The 22,431-nt window shown below is 41.3% G+C and overlaps 1 protein-coding gene across 10 annotated transcripts in view; it reads right to left on the minus strand.

The window, feature by feature from the left end:
• The window catches only part of St7 (suppression of tumorigenicity 7), a 257,335-nt gene that overhangs the window by 53,210 nt on the left and 181,694 nt on the right, over positions 1 to 22,431 (minus strand). For all 10 annotated transcript variants that reach the window (XM_004644856.2, XM_023705054.1, XM_004644854.3 and 7 more), the window contains one exon: positions 15,178 to 15,292. In XM_004644856.2, coding sequence (XP_004644913.1) covers positions 15,178 to 15,292 — 115 coding nt within the window. The remainder of the gene's footprint in view (positions 1 to 15,177; positions 15,293 to 22,431) is intronic.

The raw sequence follows: 22,431 nt of genomic DNA on the forward strand, positions 1-22,431 counted from the left end.
CTATTTTTGTTAATGGACAGTGAGTGACTTTAAAAATGGGAATTAGAAATGAAACTCTTCTAAATTCCCAAGATACAGTCACATAGACCTCAGAGGAAACTCGCAGTCTTGAGGAGCTATGGCCACTCCATCATTTGGACACTGGCTAGAGTGACCTGGTTGGAGCAGCTGGGACTCCTGTTTTGCCCCATGACTGTGTGGCCAACAAAACTCCTCAGATTCTGTTCAAATTGGTTTCAGGCAAAGGTAGTTCTTTCCTCCGTCACACAGGCCATGGAAATTTTCAAAACCTAGAAGCGAGATTTCAATTTGACTTCATTCCACTTAAAATTTTAATGTTATCTTCCTGTTTCAACTCTCAGCCCCATCTTTGTTCCATGCATACATATCATAAGATCCATTCCCCTACACGGTCTTACTGTTGGGAGCTGCTAAAACTGAAATTGACCCTATATGTGAGGGCAGGATGAAGCCTCATTGTCTAAAGCAGTCAGGCTACCTCAGTCTTGAGAAAAACATCCTGCTTGGACATTGTGGGCTATTAGTTGCTAGGCAACCTTGTGTCTTGCAACTTTGTAAAGGTATAAAGGCTCATACCATTACTGGGTGGGGGTCCTTTCACCAACCAGGCACACAAATCACCACCTGACCCAACTCTCTTCTTCTTGTCCATCTTTTCCTCCCTAGGTACAATTGGACCACAGTGAGAGGCCAATGGATCCCTGTATATTACTACTAGCAAAATCACAGCTAACGTCCATTGAGGACCTTCTAAGTGAAAAACACTGATCCATAGAACATCCCTCTCTGGACCTGTTTGGGGAAAATGAGGTACAGGATGGTTAGGAAATACACTGATACAATACATGATTCATAAGTGGATCACATTCAATGCCTGATTTCTTAATAAAAACTGACAAGGCCAATTTCAAGGAGAAAACATGGAAATAGGACTCTAAGAATTACATTCAATCTGCAGGTGCCTGCAGTCGTATGCATGAAGCCATCTGTGGCTATGGTGGCCACACTGTTTCCTGTTACCTGAAAGGATAGTACTGAAATATTATCGAATGTTTTATTTAAATAAACATGTAAATAATTCTATGGCATTCCTCCAACTTGGAAAAAGGAAGGGAAAATGACTATGGAAAGCAGTAAGTATTCAGATGGTGTTTTTAGACTACAAATATTTTCACATCTATTATCTCATCTTGTTTATTTAGTAGTTCTTTAGTATACCCGTGTTGTATCTTCAGTCACTTCTTTCTTTCCTAACTGTTCATAAAGGACAATTATTTTATAAATTTTTGGCTTCTTCTGGACTTCAGCCTTCCTCACTTCCTGCTTAACAGTTTACACTCACTTTAATCTACTTACTCAGCCACCTGTCACGCTGGTCTTCTCATATACTTTACTTATTTGCATCTCCTGCACATCTTTCTCCATTCACAGTAATTACAATTTCATCTTTCAGCACCGCCCACCTTCCTGCACCAATTCCTACCTTGAAAACTTTGCCAGCTTTTCAGGTGGGTAACCCATGCCTGAAAGCACCAGCTACCTCAGCAGGCTGAAGCATAAAACTGTACGTGTGAAGTCACCCTGGGAGACTTGGTGCGACGCTCACGTCAAAAATGAAAACAAAAAACTCGATATCCTATCCCAAACAGCATCAGCAGAAATCAAATTGTGTTCAGTAAATCTCCATTATCAGTTCACATTTTTTCTGAATTAAAAAAAAAGAAAGTAGCTGGTGGCGCGTGCCTATAATCCCAGTGCTTGGGAGGCTGAAAACAAGAGGACCACTATGAGTCTGATCTGTGTAGTCAGACCCTGGAGACCCTGGACTAAGTACATGAAAAAAAAAAAGCACGTAGTTTTGGGTCATTGTTACCTGTTTTTGTACTCACAACACTTGTCTACACCTAGTGTTTTACTACTATTACTAGTCTCCTTTGCTTACGGTTCTTTTTGTTAAGAAATGCGGGGTACTGCTCTGCCTACTTGAGTAGCTACTAAAGTTTCAGCAAGGCACGCAACTGTCAAATGCTTTCAGCAAATGAAACTTACAAATCTATCTGTGTAATAAGCATTCCCATTCTGCACTCTACTGTCTCCAAGTTTAATCTTTAATGTATACACAAGAATACATTGATGTGAGGGTTATGCTTGGTATACATCAGCCTCAATTTCCTGTATTAAGAGATTACCAGAAAATAAACAAAATTCAATGGTGACAGTCAGTTTTTAAAAACCCTATAACAGGATTCCCATCTATTGTTTAAAGAAGAAACACCAAATTCTACTACTTTCATATTAGTGTTTGGAAAATTGCACAGTGTCTCTCCTCCAGGATAGAACAGAATAGCACCAGAAGAGAACAGAATGACACTTCAGTGTTTGAAGTCTCTCTTCTCTCTCATTCCTGAGAGCAACTGTACCAGGTTAAATCTCTTAACCACCTTAAATCAACCAAAGGTGGAGTGTGAACCCACCACCCTACTCCTCTAACTCCTCTGTCCCTCTTTATGCTCTGCTGAAGGCAGGAGCTCTCCTCTCCTGAAATTGCCTCCAGGTCTCTCAGAAGCCTTTACAATAAAGTCCAACAGGCTTGAGATCTGGCCCTACCTAAGTCACCCATGTGACTCCCCGCTTTCCTACAACTCTCCTCTATCCCTCTGCTCTGTGGGTTACCGGGAGTTCCTCACGTAAGTCACATCAATCGTGTCCCCTGGACCTTCTACTGTGTTCTCTGTGGCTCAAGTATCTTCACTGTCTGCTTCTGCTCAGACACTACCTCCTCCAGAAAAGCTTGTTCTATCCCCCTTGCTTCTTCCATTTTGGGTCAAAGTCTATCACAGTCCCTACAATTTATAGCAATTATTTTCATCTCTTATTTTCCTCTTCTGTTTTCATGGTACATTTTAGGAGTAAAAACTTTCTTTACTACGCTGTACCCTCAACACAAAACAATGTAGACAGTATGGCTGGTGGCAAGTATTAGTTGAATGAAATACTAAATTGATGTACTACAATATCAAATCTCTTGACATCAGCTTCCCTAGATTCAGAAACATTTAATTTAACTCCTGCAAGTTAAAAGTGATTAGTGTGGATGGGTGTTTTAAGGAGTGAGAAAGGTATTACTTCTCAACATGTGTCTACTGCATTTATCTTTGCTTGTAGAGTTCTAGGCATGATGTATGCGACTGCATTGGTGCTATCATCTATATGTCTATTTGAAACAGCAGTGGAATGAAAAACTGGAGCAGACATTGTAAAAAAGTAAAAGGTAAAATGAGGTTGAAGAAAAGTAGATGTCTTTGGCTAGAAAGAAGGAAGGCAAGCCACACCTCTCCTGTTCCTTAATGACCCTTTACTGCAACGATGTTGTTGAAAGAAAAGGTCATCGTAGGGAGAATGAGTCTCAAATTTTCAAAAGTCAGAAATGGCTCATAATAACAAAAATTCACTGTAATAATTTTAGAACAAAAACTCATGGGGCAAAACCTTAGATAGAACACAATTTTCCATGGTAATCTTTTTTACTCCCCTTTTGTTCATGCGCCAGTAACAGTAATCATGATGTGGTTTCAAGTGGATTGTTACTGTTCTATGCAAAAGGCAGGCTGACTGAGGGTTAGTTCTCATATTTATTATTCCAAAACATTTCCAAGAGTAGCACCAAGCAGATAAGCAAGTTCAAAACTGTCTGACAATGAGGACACTATGTCACCCTGGCCTCTCTATCCACTGACTCATTCACTGAATCACAGATGTTCCCTGCGTGTATGAGTTACGGAGGCAGAGAAAACAGGGGCGCTTTCAAAGGCTTTCTTCCCTACCCTACCCACAGCATGCTTCAATCAGATCCACTGAGTAATGACTCATCCTCATCAGGCCGTGTGTGTGTGTGTGTGTACACTTCAACATCTTCCTCTAACACAGTAAAATCTCAGTGACAAGCATAGTTCATATTCATCTCAATCCAGAAGCACCTAAGAGCAACTTTGGCATAACAAAGGTCTGATGGATCCTTGCTGAAATAATTTGAAACAATATCCTAAAGGCTTTCTGTAGTCCTTTAACATTATTAAGTACTAAAATCTAACATACCCCCAAATCTAAAACTTTTAAAGCACCATTCAAAATGTTTTGGATTTTGCAGGATTTCCAATTTCAGAATTTCAGATCAGAGATGCTCAACTATGCAACTAATTGAAAATAAAATTTTAAAAAAACCTCCAAGATCTAAAAGATTTCTGGTCCCAAATATTTTAGAATGGGGTACTCAACATACATACCTTTTCTTGGTCAGATAACAAATTGATACCAGATACATTTGAAGTTCTTATTAATTAAACACATATGGCTGTCATAAATGCTCTTGAAATCACAGGCCAACCAAATAAACAAAAATTGAAAACAAGTGAACAGAAAAAGCAGTCCATCTTCCCCTCATGCCCCGTCTGCAGATTGTGATGTGTCCCGTTACATGATGCTGTTCTCCAAGAGAACATCTCAGGAGAAGTTCTGTTTATTCCTGTTCATGATAATGATAGAAATGTAGAATTCTTCCCTTAGGGATTTGTTGTTGTTGCTCACAGACACTGTGAGATCTTTTTGCCCCACCTTCAAAAGCCAATCCAACAAGGTTCTCTTTCAACCAAAGGAAAAAATTCACTGAAGAAATAAAAAGGATTGATACACAAGAACCTCAAAAAAAAAGTGCCACCTGGGATTTCAATGATTTAATCAGGAAATTCTACATGGCCTTAGTAATTTTGGGCAGGGGGAATGACACGCAACATGCATTCAACTACACCCAGAAAAAGTAATCTCATGCTGCAAAGCCAAACACCAGATGTTATTTGCAACTTTTGGACTGGATTTCTCCAGAAGGTCTGTCAGAGGGCCCTTCTGTGGCTATGCCTTGGAACAAACAGGGCAGTTCCCATGATGGCAATGGCTAGCTGGGGAGGAACATTTCCTTGGTAAATTATGGTAAGTGGACAATAAGGATTACTAACACCAACATAAATTTAATTCCTTGGTATGTGCCGACAATGTGAGTTAAGAGATATATGCATTCATGGAAAAGGTCTTCTCCAGCACCAGAGCAGAAAGTTCATATACATGTGCTCCTCACTGTACTGATATTTATTGTCAGACCTTTTTTTTTTTCCAGGAACCAGGTATTGAACTCAGGCCCTTGTACTCACCAGGCAAGCACTTATTCTACTGAGCTATCTCCCCAGCCCCAGAGCTTTTCTTATGGTATTTACAGTTCAACTCTGACAGCCTTTCATCTGTTCTAACGTGCATTCAAAGGGATGGTCCTTGTGGCACCTTTATCTATTAGTGTCCAAATCAGGGTAGCACTGAGTCCAAAGCTATACAGGGTCATCACTTCTCACTGATTGAGGCTTCAAGGCCTAACGCCACAGGCTCTGCTATCAGAGTTGATTATTTTTTTCTTTGAAGCAGCATTGTAGTTCACATGCCCATCTTTTATACAAGGATTCACTTCAAGCATGTTTCTACCACTGGATGAAATACTTTCCCCCAGTAGGTTTTAAAAAAAGAAGTTATAAAGAAAGTCATTAAAGAATCAAGATTTGTTGAAACTATCAAAGAATAAGCTTTTTGCTGGTCCTGTTTTGCAGAGTCTGCATGTGGTTTTAAGTAAAAAAAAAAAAAAAAATCCATAATCTTTGTTCATTGCCTAAGGCCTTATGATAAAAACAAATTATTTATGTAACATCACAGTTCTTTGAAACAGCTGCTTGACAGGCTATCTTTTGGTTAGTCTGTTTCTATTTATGTTTGAGGAGTAAGCAAGAGCACAAGGATCGATATGTCAGGAGGATCAGTGTTATGTCTGGTGTCTAGGTGTCCCCTCAAAGCCTCAGACGGTCATAGGTGAGGCTTTTGAGAGGTAGCTGGATCTAGAGTATGAAGCTAGGATTAAGGATGTGATGTTAAGATTGATTCATGGTGCAATGCTAGCATTAAAGGGGCCTACCCTGAATAGAATATAAGGGACACAAGGAGGGCCGCTTCCGTCTCTGCGTGTCACTTGCTGCTGGTTGTCTCAGGCCTTCTGACTTTCATGCCATGAACTACTTTTCTCCTCTGTGACACCCCTCTTCCACACCACCGTGCTGTGGAGCCAGGCAATTATGCACAGAAATCTCAACAAAGTGTGAGATGAAATAAACCTTTCCTTCTTTAATCTTAGGAGTGCGGTATTTTGTCTCAATATTGAGAAAAGTATGAGGAACCACAGAGTAGGATCTATATCATAAACACCTTAAGCAGAAGGCTGCCCAGGTCTCCAGAAGAGTGCAAATACTGTATGTGTTTCAATGGTAACAGGCACAACAGCTTCTAAAACATGTACTACAAACTTAGTATGGATTTGGAAAAGAAGTTTTAAAATGCTATTAGTCCCTTTAGCAACTCCACACCTAGTCCAGCCCCTGCCCTGGAGCAGCAGTCACAGAAAAGATCACAGAAGCTAGGCAGACCTTGAAAAGAACTCTTGCCTCAAAGACGGGACGATGAGCTGCACTGTGCACTACTGTGTGATAACGTCAGCTTGGGATGAGCTTGGTGGCATCAGTAAAGATGGTTCTGAGGGCTGGCGAGGTAGGTCAGCAGCCTACAGCACTTGCTTGGGCAAGCTGATGCAAAGCGCAAATACCGCGGTTCAATCCTTGGCGCCACATGCTGCGCCAGCCACTCCTGGGCTGAGCTGGCCACCAAAAAAAAAAAAAAAAAAAAAAAGGTTCTGATACAGTTGGTGCATTTATAAAACATTCATGACTATTAAAAACACCAGAAGCTCCTTACAGGGATGTTCTCATCATATATTTATACGTGTCTTGTTAGATCCACAATTAATTTTAAAAATTGGCCATAACAATGGCTTTTGGGGAGAAAAAGATGAGGCTCTTATTTCCATATTTCAACTAATGGTTTATGTACAGTTTTCTGTTTGAACAGGACTGGTCAAGTCTGTGAAGTTCAGGAGTGCTAATTTTGGCTCCCGGATGATCTAATAATTTTTTTTCTTACTCTGTGTTCCACTCAGTTCTACACATTCAGCATGAATTAAATTACTTAATCCTCACAACAAACTACCAAATGTGGGATCTGAGCAAGTTATGTAGCCTCTCTAAGACCTGTTTCCATTGCTAGAGAAAGGAAACAGAACTTAGAAGGTGAAGTGCCTTGGTTGCGCTCACTCAGGACGGCGCAGGCAGACCTACCTTTTCTACACTGCCCATGGCTTCTCCTTGGAACTACTTAAGAGAGATCTAGACAGGTCCCAAGTAACTCGCAACGTTCACTTTCCCATTCACTTGTGCTGATACTCTTCTAAAATTAAAATGCACAAACAATGATGACTAAGAAATGAGTTCTTTTCTACACTACCATCCTAATCCTTGACATTAAAGTTTTCAACCTAGAGGGCCTATGAACTTCCTTGAAGGCAATTTAAAACGTATAACTACTCTGGAAATGGCTTCTAAAAGAAGACTGTGGTGACCTCTTGATCTTGAAACCTTTTCTGTCTTTATAACAAATGTATGACTCAAAAAAAATCAAATTAAATGAAAACTATACATCCAACCCCTTGTGACTGATGCAATCAAGTACAATGAAGGTAGAAAACTGTACTTTTAGTTTCAGATGTATTTATAACCAAGTATAAATATGCTCATTTATTAAACAATGATTAGAAAAGAATTTAAAGGGGCCGGGGAGATGGCTCAGTAGAATAAGCGCTGCCCTGGCAAGCGCAAGGGCCTGAGGAGTTCAATCCCTAGTTTGGCCAAAAAAAAAAAAAGAATTTTAAAAGACACTTTAGCAGGTGGCTCTGCTGCACAGCGACAGTGCTTTGGACTTCTAAAAGAGCATATGATATCACGGCAGTTCGGCACCCCTTCTCAGCCTCATGCCTGGGCGAGAGCAAGACAATTATCCTGCGTACTCCAGCAAGGCTCACATTTATAGAAAACACAGGGCTTTAGAACTGGCTTGATATGCACTCGACTCCCAGCGCTGCAGCTGTCTAGGAGGTGGAGTCTTGTGAGTACTTACACTCCCAAAGCTTCGGTTCCGCCATTGGCTAAGATGGGGCTACCTCCCGGAAAGGTTACGGAGAGGGTACAGCTAGTGGGGAGACGAGCCTGTCACGTGGGGGTTACTCATAACACTAATAACAACAAGAACAATGGTGTTATGAAAGCTTTTTAAAAAAGAAAATACCACAACAGCAGAAAGCATTTAATGGTTAAAGAAGGAGCCTGGAGTGAACACCTCAGTTTTTGTCTAGTTTTCTTTCTCTCATAGCATTCTCATATTTAACAATGATTGTTCTCAGCCGATCTCTTTTCTTTCATAACATCTACATGGCTTTACTTTGACATCTTAGACCAGAGCTGCAAGCAAGATATTTCAAGCTTAATCTGCAACAAATCTTTAAAATATCTTCACCAAATATGCTTGTGGTAAAGACAAATGAGATCATCCATGAAGCTTAGAATTATGTCTGATACAAACACATTGGAAGAACCTAGTAAGTACTGGCTATGGGTTGCTGCTGTTGCTATTTTAGTTGTTGTGTGAACTGACAGGCTAACACCAGGACCAGCTACCTGGGTAAAAATTATCTAGTTTTATGGTGGTCATCAAACTGAAAATAGACTATGAAAGCTCTTGAGGGTGAAGAGACAGCATTTCAGACCAATGGCTGGAGTAATAAAACATGTTATCTCAAGTGCAAAACACCGTAAGTTACAAAGAAGTTTGATAATTTAAAAACTGTCCAAGTATTACCAAGGGTATCACATACACATCTCTTAACATTCTACAATAAACATTTACTTTCGTGTAACAGCAGCTGGATATGTGTCTCAGTTCCCTTCCCTGAGAAGGAATTTTTATTTTTGGCCGGCTTACACTGCCTTGAAGGCGGGTCTCGTAAGGCATGTGGAGCTGGGGATCGAACTGCGGTCCCCTGGGCCTGACTGGGTTTGCCCAAGCAGGCACTTAAACAACTGAGCAAGCCCCCCAGCCCTTCCCTGAAGAATGCAACTTTTGTATTTACACACTTGGCATGACAAAAGCTAAGTTGTGTGCACGTGTGCAAAAGTGTCAAATCAGAATTTGCACCCACGCTATGCTTTGTGGAGCAGTTTTTGCATACGTTTACCTGAGCATCACAGAGGGCAAAATACACCCATTCCACTCTAGAGTTCAGTTTTGGAAAACTGCTTTTTCTGGTAGAAGCAGCCCAATTCTGTACCACGGCACACAAAGCACCAGGCTGGCATGTTTCGGAGGAGGTCAAAAGTGAATCATCACATTACTCATGCACAGGTGATACGGATGATCCACCATGGTAAATTACATGCTGTCATCACAGAAGAGTGGTGTGGGAGGTGATGACGACAATGATGAGGAGGACTGTGACTCTGGCCACATGCGCCACAGCTCCTGTGACAGTGAAATGGAGTAAGAGTTGACTCATACAGACCCTTGATTCAGATGACAAAACAGCAATGTGAGCACGTATCTCATGAATCAAAATGTCGCAAAATGGCCACACACCCAAACAGAACCACCCAATGTTGGAACTAGGTCTGAAAACATAGTCAAGTTGTGCTAGTGGTGAAAAATCCTGGATGGAATGCCATACTGCCATTCAGTGTTGGAAACTGTAACAGAAAAAGTGCTGCAAGCAAGTGCTGTGAAATGTACAAAGGTTGAGATACAAGTAAGATGTTCGTATGTACCAAGAGCCATATTAAGAATGTATCTACTATGACATCTCACTAACTGAACTGAAAGCATTCATAAGTCTGCTGTACTTAGCACTGATTTCTCGTGGTGGTCACAGGAATGTGGAAGACTTATGGTTAAAATATGGTGTAACAACTTACGCCCTTGCATATGTAGAGACTGAATATGCCTTCATTTAGACACTTATCCTGAACTCAGCCATCAGGGCCTTATTCACACTGTAATAAAAGGAATGACGCCGTGAACAGACCTATGGTTCCCATCTCCCAAAGTAAGCAGAATATGACATCTGACAATTGGTTTACCTGTTTCCAATTGATGCCAATTTGCTACCAGAGCCCAGATTGGCCAATGAAGGAACTATTCCAGGCACAAAGCGTAAGTTTCAAATGAAATGCTGCAATTGCAAAACAGAACTGTATAGTAAAATCTTTAGGTTTTAGAAAGATTTACCTTGGCTTTGTACATGACAAAAACAAACTTTTACTGCTGATGTCAACATTGTACCTTCACGGAAATATTGACAGGGAAACCTTGACTAAATGATAGCCTGAGACGGAAAGCTTCTACAACAAAACCAAAGGCACAGTAGATGTTGTTGATGAGTCATACATCAACTGTGACGTCACTCAAAACACAAAGCATTGGTCTATGGTTGCATTTTACTCAATCCTAAACAAGTGTGGCATAAACAGTCTGATACTTTACTAAGAAAATAACAAGTGCAAAATATCATGGGGACATTCTCTTAGAGGACTGGGACTGGAACTCCTAACAGATCATTTATAGCAGAGCAAAAACTACACAAAAATTGCTGGACCACATCAGTGAGCTGACAGGTGAACAACAGAGGTACAGCATCCCACATGGGTAGTGTGTGGTACTGATACCAAACGCCTAGCACGACAATAGGGAAACAAGCTAGTATCAACAGTGCCCTATAAGAAAGTACAGAGCAACAAGACACATCGTTAGTATAAGCCATACTAGTGTACGGAACATGCAATCTTCATGTGTGAAGACTACCTTGGGTGTGACAACTGATGCAAAGATTTTTTTTATTGTAGACTTCTACTGGTACTTTCATTGTAATTCACCTAAGTTTTCTGATATTATGTCCTGGCTTTGTAAGCAAGTAAGCAGCTCAGGTGAACATGCTGATGTCCAATCTAAGCACTTATTATACATTCAGTACTTTATTTTATTGATCTTATTTTCTTAAGTACATATTATACTAAATAGGAAGCTTCTGACAAGACAGGAAGAAGAGAGAGATGACAGGAGTGGCCTGCCACATAGGAAAAGAAAGCCAAGTACATGTGCTGTCAGCACAAACAAGGTGCATGAAGCACCAGCGAAGATTGCCGTGGTACAACAGGGGACGCAGGGTCCTTTTATTATAGGCTTTTATTTGTGTTTACATTGCAACTTACATAGGTCTTTATTTTTGATGTTATCTTACAGGTTTTGTAAGCAAGCACACAACTGATGGGAAAATGATGTCATTCTAAACCTCATTACACCTTTGATATTTTATTTTTCTTATTACTTAGGTATAATAATTGAAGTAAAGATTTATTTTGTAGAGTACTAAAAATATTTTTGTGGTGGTTTATATAGGGATTTATTTATTTATTTTTGTGGTACTGGGGAATGAACGTAGGGCCTTGCACTTGCCAGGCAGGTGCTTATTCTACTGAGCTGTCTCCCTGGCTCCAGGAATTTATTTTTGATGTTATCTTTTAGGTTTTGTAAGCAAATACCCAGCTGTTGTGAAAATGTTGATGCTTATTCTAAACATATAATACATAAGAAGAATTTAACACTTCATTTTATTGCTATTTTATGTTCTTGCACAATACAATGAGGACCCCCTGCCAAAGCAGAAGGCCCGCTACGTACGTGTCAAGGGTCGCATACAAAAGGGCCAGGACAGCAAAAGACACGCACTGTCAGCGCTAAGTGACACGTGCACACAGCACATGATGCTGTCGTGGGCACCGACTGTGCTAGGTGTGCTAACTGCAGCAAGCGCATTTCTTGTAGAGTGCTAGTCGTACTCTCACAGTTCACACGGAAATTTATTCGTGATGTTCTTTCTTTAGTTTTCATACACAGAGACCAGTTGGGGTTCTGAGTGGCCACCACTAAGAACACAGAACACAGTCAATACTGGTGAGGATACTGGGAGGAACAACCCTTCTGCACTGCTAGGGGGAATCTACGTAAGTGCAGCCACTACAGAAATCGGTAGGGGAGTTCCTCCAAACTCTAAGAACAGCGTTATTGTTTGAGCCAGCTTTACCACTCTTCTGTGATAGCCAAAGGAATTAAAGTAAGTATACTACATAGGTACCTGAATTAATCATGTTTGCTACAGCACAGTTCATAATTGTCAAGATATGGAACCAGACTAAGAAGTCCCATCATATATATATATATTCAGCCATAAAAAAGAACAAAGAACAAATTCTGTCATTTACAAGAAAATGGAGAGCTCTGGGTATTATCATGTTGAGCAAAATAAACCAGATTCAGGAAGACAAAATATCACATGTTCTCTCTAATATGTGGAACCTATAAAAAGATGACATGAAAATAGATGGGAGTCATTAGACAAGAGGATGGGAATAAGGGTGAGAGGGAGAATATATAAGGTCTAATAATGGGGAGTATGGATATAATCAAAATATATACACTGAGTCCTCCAAAAATATGTGAGACTAGGGGGAGGGTGGGAAGAGGTACAGAAGAGTAAAATGATCAAAGTACGTTATGAGCATGGATGAGTCTGCTAAAAAAAATCTATTAGTCTGCATGGCCAATAATGAACTTATACCAAGAAAAAAGGTTGTGAAAAAAGGGGTGGGGAACATACTGGTACACCTGCCCAAGAAGAGTGTTCCAATTTGCAAAGATAACACTTAATCCTCTTCCTCTGGGTACGGAGCAATGGAGATGGATAGAGGGACTAGAATTCAAAGTGCTGTCTCCAACATCTCGTAGATAAGAATGATGACACGTATGGCAAAGAACAGAATGTCCCTAAAAGCCATACTCCTAGCACTCTTAAGCACCCATTTCTCTTGCACAAAGCCAGAAAAAGCACCAGCAATGCAGTCAGGCTCCTTCCAGACTCCAGGAAAAGGAATACTGATGAACTTGAAAGAACCTATTTTATGGTACGGGATGAGAAACGAGACATGTGTTCTTCAACAGTCTTGCATGGATGCAGGTCACCCCTCAAGAACAGCAACTTCAGCAGCCACTTCATTATATTTCTACTGTAAATGATGGAGCACTGAGCCAAGTCAGCACCAAAACTCCCTTCAGAATTCAGTCAAGGTTAGGTCATCGGCACTATATCGACAACTGCTGAACTCGAAACCCCTAATGAGGCACAGTATGTGTCCTGCCACTAATGAAGCTCTTTTTCCATGAATAATGAACAAGGACATCATTTCTGTTGCCAGGTACACACATAAACAAAAGCTCAACACAAGAGCCTTGATATGGTGAGTCTGTCCATTTGCAACAAAGGAATTTTTCACAGCGGAGCCAAGTTTTAGTGGAGGGCGGGACAGACTGTTGTAACAAATAACATGAACATATGTTATCAGAATCTAATAAATCAGTCTTTGGTTTTTGTAGAACAGAGGCTTACAACAGGATACACAGAGAAAGTGAACAGCTCAAAGTGAGTTCATTTCTAATTTTGCGTTCAGTTTTATAACACGAGAATGATGGTTTCTGTAATGAACCAAGATCTTCACGAAAGGGGCCTCATACGATTTATGATATGAAAGGCTCTATTTGCTAAATGTTTATTTCTTAAGCTCTGATATATCAAGGTGAATATAGGTAATGAGCACACTAGAACCTTGCCACGACACTTGGAACAGTACCCTGGCACCTAAACTAACTGGCAGGGGTTCTCTTGATGCTACAAGAATCTCCGTGCAGTATTTTGTGTATAAGGAGCCCTCCTTAGACCACCCAGCCCACGCTAATATTCAGCTGTACAGTGAGAGTCCGACATATAAAAAGAAAATAAAAATGAGCTGATATGAAGCCCGAACAGTCTTTGTTTACTTTACAGTATACCACAAGTACTTTTCTCTTTTGTAAAATAAGTTCCATACTAAGAAGCAGGTACTCATTACACAGGGTGCTCATGCCTACAAAGGAAAAATAATGCCATTACTGGCCAAGGGCTTAATTTCCACTAATCTGAGCTTGAAAAAACGAAATGAAAACAGTCTTTCAAAGCCTCAGTATGAACTGTAGGAGATAATAAACCCGATCCATATTGAAGACAGCTCATACATTTTGTGTCAAAAATAATCTAGCTGCTGTGGTGGCACATAGCTATAATCCCAACACTCAGGAGAATCACCTGAGTTCTAGGCTAGCCTAGGCTACATATGCCAGTTCAAGATCAGCCTGAACAACATAGTGAGACCCCGTATCAAGTTAAAATGAAATAAAATCTCAAATGGTGTGGTTTATTCTATGTTTGATGAATTTCTGGAAGTTACTGACCTTAATACTTCTTTAAATGGACTAAAGGTGCATACTAAAGATTGTTTTATGAGTGTAAAGTAATTGCATATGTTCTGACTCTGTACAATCTATTTTATAGGCAAATACATTTATTTTAGGGACAGTTATTCAAATAGGACAGAACAGTATGGCGTTCTGCACATACTCCAGTAGCTAGATCATGACAGCTAGAGCATACAGATAATTTTTATATGATTAACCACATACTGAACTCATGGATAACACCAACATGAGCTATGCTTAAAAATCTCAAGGATTGCCAGTTTCTTTCTCTGGTTTGTTAAGAGTACGAGAAGCAGACTAACTTCATGGATGAGCAGCCCTGATGCAGCCAAAGTGGTAAGGGCAGCTGAGAGCTCTTCAAGAGACTGGGGTAAAGACGAGGAAAAGAGCCAGGGTGAGGGGCGGAATTTCACCTTCAAGTGTACTGAGCTGTCACATGCGCAGGCCCACACTAGCTGTCCCACACTGCCCCAGGGGTGACAGTGAACCAGTGAAGGCTTCCAATAGGCGTGCTGTCCAACGGGAGTGATGCTGTCTGACCACAGCAGGGGGAGCAGAGGACACGGAAGTGCCTCCCGGGAGAATGCCCACAGAGCAGTGGGCAGAGGGGATGGGCCACAAGCCCTTGCCACGCTCGCGTACAAGTCAGGGATTTTACAAACCACCACCACTAACCTGTAGGTGAAAATATTTTGACAGGGGGATTATTAAAGTTCTGTGCTACTTGAAAAGACCTCAATCACTAAATCTACCAGGGAGAGAGGAGTTCTCAAGCACATGAAAATACCCAGAACTCACCATCATACTTGGCTAAAACTGCTTGAACGTCAGCATACGCTTGCAGCTCCAGAAGGGCTTCTAAAAGGTTTTCATGGATGTTGAACATGCTAAGGAGTGGGAACTCCTTCATTAACTAAAAAAGAAGAATGCAAAGAATAATTAATATATATTTCTTGTATTTTTATTCTTACTTTGTGATGTTTTGATATACACAATAAAATGATTACCAGTCAGATATTTTATGAACTAAATATTTATTTTAAAGGTGTATTTGATGCTGAGTTATAACATTTCCATAATATAATATAATTGATATTAGATGATGTAATTTTACAATTATTTACGACAATGCTTTATTTATAAAGCATTAAAACCTTTTTTTCAGATATTTTAGAAAATGGCAAGTTTGAATTTATGAAACTCTAAAGTGCAAAAAATACAAAAGAGAAAAGTTTTTACTAAAAATTGAAACTGCTCAATAATGACAAAATGACACAGGTCACACGAGTGGCAGTTGGGGTGTTTGTTACCACTGAAAGCTCTACAAGGTTCGCCGCTACTCCCTAGAGACCCAGAAAGGTGAAAGTGGCAAAGCACCTTACAGGCGTGAGGTCACTGGGAAAGTTGGCAAGAACGAGAGAGGAAAGGCAAACAGGGGGACACTGTTTTTTTAAGCAACCCAGGGACAGAGTTGAGGAGAAAAAGTCGGAAAGTGGCTCGAAGGTACTATATTGAGAAAAAAAAAAAAAATTGTGAGTAGCGTTGGGGGTTGGGAATAAAGAAATTCACAAGGTCTTAACTGGTGACCTCGATCAAGCAGGAGTCAAGATCACCTTCTGGGACCAAGGGGCCAAGTGGCAGGAGGAAGTTTAGAGGCACAAAGGAAAGTATCGAGAAGTCACAAAGGAAAGATCTGCTGAGGGAAACAAAGGCTGAAGCCAGGGCCACCTTGAAGGGCCATCAAACTGAAGGCCATGAGCTGCAGAGGCTATAAATGCCATGGTCCAGCGAGGTGGACAATGTCGAGCCTACTGCCTAACCTTACTTCAGGCAGACTGAATCAGAGCCCGGGAAGTCAAGGAGCAGGAGAGTTGGCTATAATGATGAAAGAGAGATTAAAGCTTTACACTGGATAAGAAGGAAGATAAGGCTAAGGGTAGTTAAAATAAATGTTTAATTTCACTGGAAAACAGAAGGGCTGAGAATTTTAGTATAAAATCATGCTTTTTTATGTATTTGGTACACGGTCTACAGGGTCTCACTACACAGATTGGACTCATAGTGATTCTGTTTTCAGCCTTCAAGTGCTGGGATTACAGGTGCTCACCACCATGCCCAGTCTCAGTCCTGTCTCAGCACTGCACACTGGGGATGGAACCCTTGCTGCTACGCTCTGCCTAAGCAAGTGCTTTAGTCCTCTGAGCTATGTGGCCAGTCCTGTAAAATGGTGTCTTAGAAAATGGTCAAATCTCATCTAAAGAGAAAGATAATGAGGCTTTTTATAAAAATCAAAGTCATGCGTTCACGTTGTTTCATTTGATCTTCTGCATGAAAAATTTTGCTAATATGACATAATGACCTCTAAGAAAGTGATACCTCTTCCTTTTATATTTTTCCTTTTTTTTTTTTTTTTGAGTCGGTGTCTCCCTGTGTAGTTCAGGGAGGCCTTAAACTCAGTAGGTAACTCAAGCAGGCCTCAAACTCATGGCAGTTTGTTTGAGGCCTGCCATGTGCTGGGACAAGGGCACACACCACCATGTCCAGCCTGTGACAGCTCTTTTTAATGTCAACATCTGTAAAGTAATCATTCTGAGAGAAATAATATTCAAAACTAGCTTACTTCACTGTGAAACCGTAAGTCGATGTACACTGCCCCACCTACTCCCCCCTTTTTTGGGAATGTTTACCATATCGCTCTGTGTTTTAAAACCAAGTATTTAGCCTATCTTTTAAAGAAGTTCTGTAACCCCAAAGAATATGTTGTCAATGAAAAACGGCCACCAAAATGATTCTGTGTTCAAAAAGACGGAGAGTTTGAGCTTCTTGAGATGTCTGATATTTTCACTGTTATTACAGGAAGTGAAAAAGACAATCCCACAGGATTTCAATGTTCTGTAACCAACAAAAGCATTCTTGCTCTGGATCACTATGATTCTAGCTGACATTACCCTTTGATTGTTTTTCTCTCTAATTAAAGTATGTTAGAATTAAAGCTCTCTGTTAGTCAGCAATTGGCAATACAAAAAAGACTCCTCTAAACTGTAACTTTTAAACATTCATCATTTTTGACCATTTTTTCAGGTAATCAAACTTCAAGGGCAGAAGTATATTGTGTAACTTCAAAGCTGCACTTCCAAACGCTAGCTGCTGAAGTTTGCAGAGCCTTACTCCAACCCAGTGAGACCACGTGCACAGCCGCAGGGCTGCTTGCCGTAGAGCGGCAGGCTCTAGGAGCTTGCGCAGCGTGGCTTCCACCAGGAGCTGGCTGGAACGTGCCCTTCAGTGTAAGATACTTGCCAACAGAATGATTTTAAGCCCAAAGAAGAGCAAATGCTGAAGGGATAGTGTCAGTTACATAACAACTTGTAAGGGGCCGGGAAGATAGCTCAGTAGAATAAGCGCTTCCCTGACCAGCACAAGGGCCTGAGTTCAATCACTGGTTCTGCAACAAAAAAAAGTAAAGCTAGCTTCCCTTACTTAAAATAAATGAGCAGAAAAGTAAGCCCTCCGCTGCTGCCATCACTCCCTTCAGCCCATCTCAGGAACAGTCCAGAAACAGCGTTCCTTTGGGTCCCTTTACCCTCCACGCTGCTACTACAATCTGGCTCTGCTACTCTCCATTCTCCACCTGGCCCGCCCCTGAGTGCAGGTGGCTCGATTTGGTCCTGTGGACGGCAGCTCCTCCTGCTCATTGCTTGCTTCATCCCTGCATCATCCGACAGCTTGAAGAGCTTTTCCCTGAAGCTCCAGCTTCTCTCAGTAGCCTCAAAACCACTCACGCAGTAATCCCCTCGCAGCTCCTTTTCCAGCTTCTGCCGTCCGTTACTCAGGAGGAAGGCATCTTCTGATCCATCCTCCATGACTCTACGAGTCCTAGTCTCCAGCACTCCTCGCTCCTCTGTGCAGGGTCTCAGCACCCCCACCTTCATGGGGACGGCCCCCGCATGCCGACGTCCTCTCTGACCTCTCTCCTAAACTACGAGGCCGGGTTACAAACCGTCTTCCTGACAGCTTCACCTCTGTATTCTTACAGGCTCCATAACTAATAGTGAACAGGTCATTTCTCCATTCCTGGGCCAAAACGTCGCTCTGTCTGCGTCCCCGAGACCGCCTGCCTTGGGGCGCGGCAGCATTAGTCTCCACACCCTGCACTGCACAGGCTCCTGACGTCCCTGAATGGAACGAGAGCTTTCATCAAGTTCACAGAGGCTGCCATGGCGACACCTGCAGCGCCAGTGCTGCGTCCTCTCTCTGCACTGTTACCAGTAACGGCTTCAGCCTTCATACCTTGGCCACACTGCTCAAGTAAACACTCTAGGCTGCTTGTCTCAGGATCACTTCTTCCCGGCAAACCTTCACAATGCTGTCATAACCGCTGTAATACACACAAAACCCACCACGCCATTGGACAGCTAGACACGTCCCACTAGAGCACGGACATGGTGAAATGCAGCCCAACGAAACGATGAGATTTGGAGGCAAATTTATAAACAAGCTGTTTATCACAATGTTACTGGTAAGAGTAAAAAACAAGCAAGTTAAAAATTAACCCATTACAAGACATTTAAGTATAATAAAATGTCATCATCTTTTGGGCTATGATATGTAGTCATTAGGAATGTCTCAAAAAACTTTTAATGGCATGGCTAAAAAATGCTGACATGTATGGACCTGGGAAGATGCCATACACAAACTACATCTGCAGTAAGGGCATGCGTTTCTTATGTACATGCACAGGAAGACACATGATTAGAAAATCACTAAAGGTTTCAACAGTAGTTATTCCTGCCTGGAAAGACTAAAGGTGATTATTTCTTCTTCCATGTTTTTTAAATATGTTTTAATACTTTAAAGGCACGTGCATGCTCTGACACTCTCCTGGGGGAGAGTGACTACTTTAACAACCCTGGCTTCTCAGCTGGGCTCATGATATAACTCACTTCTTAGTAAGGCACAGTCCCTTACAAGCAGCCCTGTCTACTGCACTGGCCTCATCCAGGCACATGACACGCTGCACGACAGCCACAGAAGAGCTCTCAGTTCCTCAACAGCTCACGTTCACTCCCCTCTCTGACGCACTCTTGCTTCTGCCCCTTGGTCAGTGTAGCGAACACTCAGGAACCCTTAGCTGCCTCCTAAGTCCCGACCTCCTGCCCTCCACCTGCAAACAGTACTCCCGACCGGAGAGAGCACAGTCCTTGTCATGGTAGCCTTCCAATCCAGCTTCCTCATGAGCAGGACCTATGGCTTCCTGCTTTTTAAAGTCCTATTCCTCTGGGAACACATTATTTGTGTACTGCCACAGTTCTAGTTCAGGCCTTGGATTACATATCCCTGAACATCTACCATTTACAATCTTCCATTATCTACACCTTGGATAAAGTAGAGCTGCAATCCTTAAGTTTTGAGTCAATGTGCAGATTAATTTTATTACATGAAAATTTGCCTAAAAATGAAATAGATGGTCTAGAGAAGTCTATCTCTGGAACTGTTTATACAGAGAAGTCAGTCATGGGAGAAGGGTACTTCCAAGGACCTTTCAAATTCTGTGATTCCAGAGAAAAAACTCCCAGCTTCTAAGCATAACTTCAAGGCCCTCTCAGCTTGGTGCCAGATCCCTCTTCTCTCCTGTCTTCTGCAGGATTAAACTTCAGCCTTGTCTGAAAAGATTATTTACACATCATTCCTAGGATTCTTGCTAGTTACTGGCCTCTGTGTTTCTGCTCAAATAGTTTTCACCACCTGGAATACCTTTTCCCTCATTCCTACGGCAGCCTGTCAAAATCACCCCACCTTCTAAAACCCAAATCAAACGCCACCTCCTAAAGTCACAGCGTCAGAGTGTGAGAGCCAGAGGAGTCCATGGAGATCACCCCAACACGCTCCTCACTTTACAGACAGGCTCCCCCACCCACCCCAGCACAATGAGGCCTGCAAATCAAAGTGCTTCAGCCAAGGTTAAAGCGGGGACTATGATTCAAATCCAGTCATCAACACAGAGTCCAAATTTCAACACATCAGAACTCCAGTGTCTGGAATGCCGAGTCCAGGAGAACTAAATAATTTTTGTTTACATTCCTGACACAATACTTATACGCCTGCTTCATATTGTTTTTACATGAATTTAGGAAACAGCTTTATATTCCTCAGTTGAAATTCAACCTCCGCCACTTACAACCTCTCCAGCTCTGTTTCCTTACTTCTGCCTCTCGCGTCGTGTGGCATCTTCTCAGATTCTTTCTACTATCCTACCTGATGTCACCAACCACTATGTACACTGCCATTCTCTACTACTTTATCACTTCCTGAAATTGTCTTCATTTATGTGATTAAATATTAGAACATCTGAAAAGCAAAACAAAAATGAATTAAAAAGAACATTAAAAGGTAATGCTACAGTAACCAGAAATTATTTCTGTAGGGGGTCAGAGAGTAACTATTTGGGTCTCCATTGTGACACTCAACAATGACATTATAGCTTGAAAAAAGCTCTGTACAACATGCTACTGAATAAGCAAAGCTGTGTCCCCTAAAACTATTTACAGACAGACTACAGGCTGGATTTGGCCCATAGTCTTTAGTTTGCCAATTAAGAGTAAAAATTAAGAGTCAAAAGGATTTCATAAAAGTTTAGCGGTGATATAACACTTTAAAAACCTAACATCTTTGTTTTGTTTGTATGTTTGTTTTTGAGATAGGGCCTCGATATGCAGTTCAGGCTAGCCCTGAGCTCACTTTGTAGCCCAGGAAGGTCTTGAGCTCACAACTGCCCTCCTGCCTCAGCCTCGTGGGTGCTCGGATCGCACCCACCAAGCCTGGCTAAAAACTCACCATCTTTTACTCACAGCTCTTTCAGAAGACTGTAGTATGATGGAAAAAGGCCCCCACACCCCAGGCATCCCCGTCCAGCTGAATCCTACAGCCGTTCACACGCTGAACATGCACTGCATGAAGAGAAGGCCTTGCCATAAGCAGTGGCCTGAACACCCAGAAGGAGGTTTACCGGTATGCACAATGCTATTCTGCTGATGAAAGGGATGAGCTACATCGTACTAGATTGCAGTTTGGATGAAGATCAAGCAGTTATGAGTAAAGAAGTCCATTACTGAGAAACATGTTCTCACTAGGAGCCCATTAAATAAATTTAAATTGTATACAAAATTAAACTATATATATGAGCATCTAATTTGAAAATGTATAAAAACAAATTGAAAAACTCACTAGCACCTTGTAGGAGGTCAACAGTGGTCACATAGAAGCTCTGGCTTATTATACCATTTTTTTAATTGAAAAGAATTCATTCCATGATTAGTATTTTAAATTCTAGGCAGTACAGCTATTTCTTACATATTATTAGTTTTTACTTTATTTTAACATATTTTTACTATTGTCTATTAATTTTACAAAATACTGTCTGTTGCGTAGTATTTTCACACATGCACATGCCATATTTTGATCATATCCACTCTGTATTACCTGTCTGTATACTCCCTTTATCTACTATAGTGATGGTCTTCCTTCAGCATCCGTGCTCGCTCTCACTCACTCTCTCTCTCCCCCCTTCCCCCTTCTCTCTCCAATCCATATATTAGGGAAGACACGGACTATGACGACCTACAGTTCTACGATGACCTCCAGCTCAAGCTGATGATCTCCAGTCCTGTTTTGTTAACAATGGCATAATTTTGGGTGAAAAAGATGTGGTATGTGTATACAATGGAGTATTACTCAGCTATAAAGAAAAACTCAAAGCCTTTATAGGTAAGTGGATGCAACTACAGGCTATACTCATAAGTGAAATAAATTAGACTCACATATGAGGGGCCGGGGAGATGGCTCAACATATGAAAATATCTAAATAAAACTTGGAAGGTATAGTATAGTAAAATGGAATGAAACTGAACTAAAGGATTAAACAACGAAGATGAAGGAAAGGAGAAAAGACAGCAGAGGACGGGGAAAAGCATATAAGTATGCATACAGATGGCTGAGAAGATGATGCTAATGATTTCCATCTTTTTTTGAAGATAGCAGTTAATGTTTGGAACTTTC

This window comes from Octodon degus, unplaced genomic scaffold, assembly GCF_000260255.1.
Source record: "Octodon degus isolate 3935 unplaced genomic scaffold, OctDeg1.0 scaffold00213, whole genome shotgun sequence".
Classification (NCBI taxonomy): Eukaryota; Metazoa; Chordata; class Mammalia; order Rodentia; family Octodontidae; genus Octodon; species Octodon degus.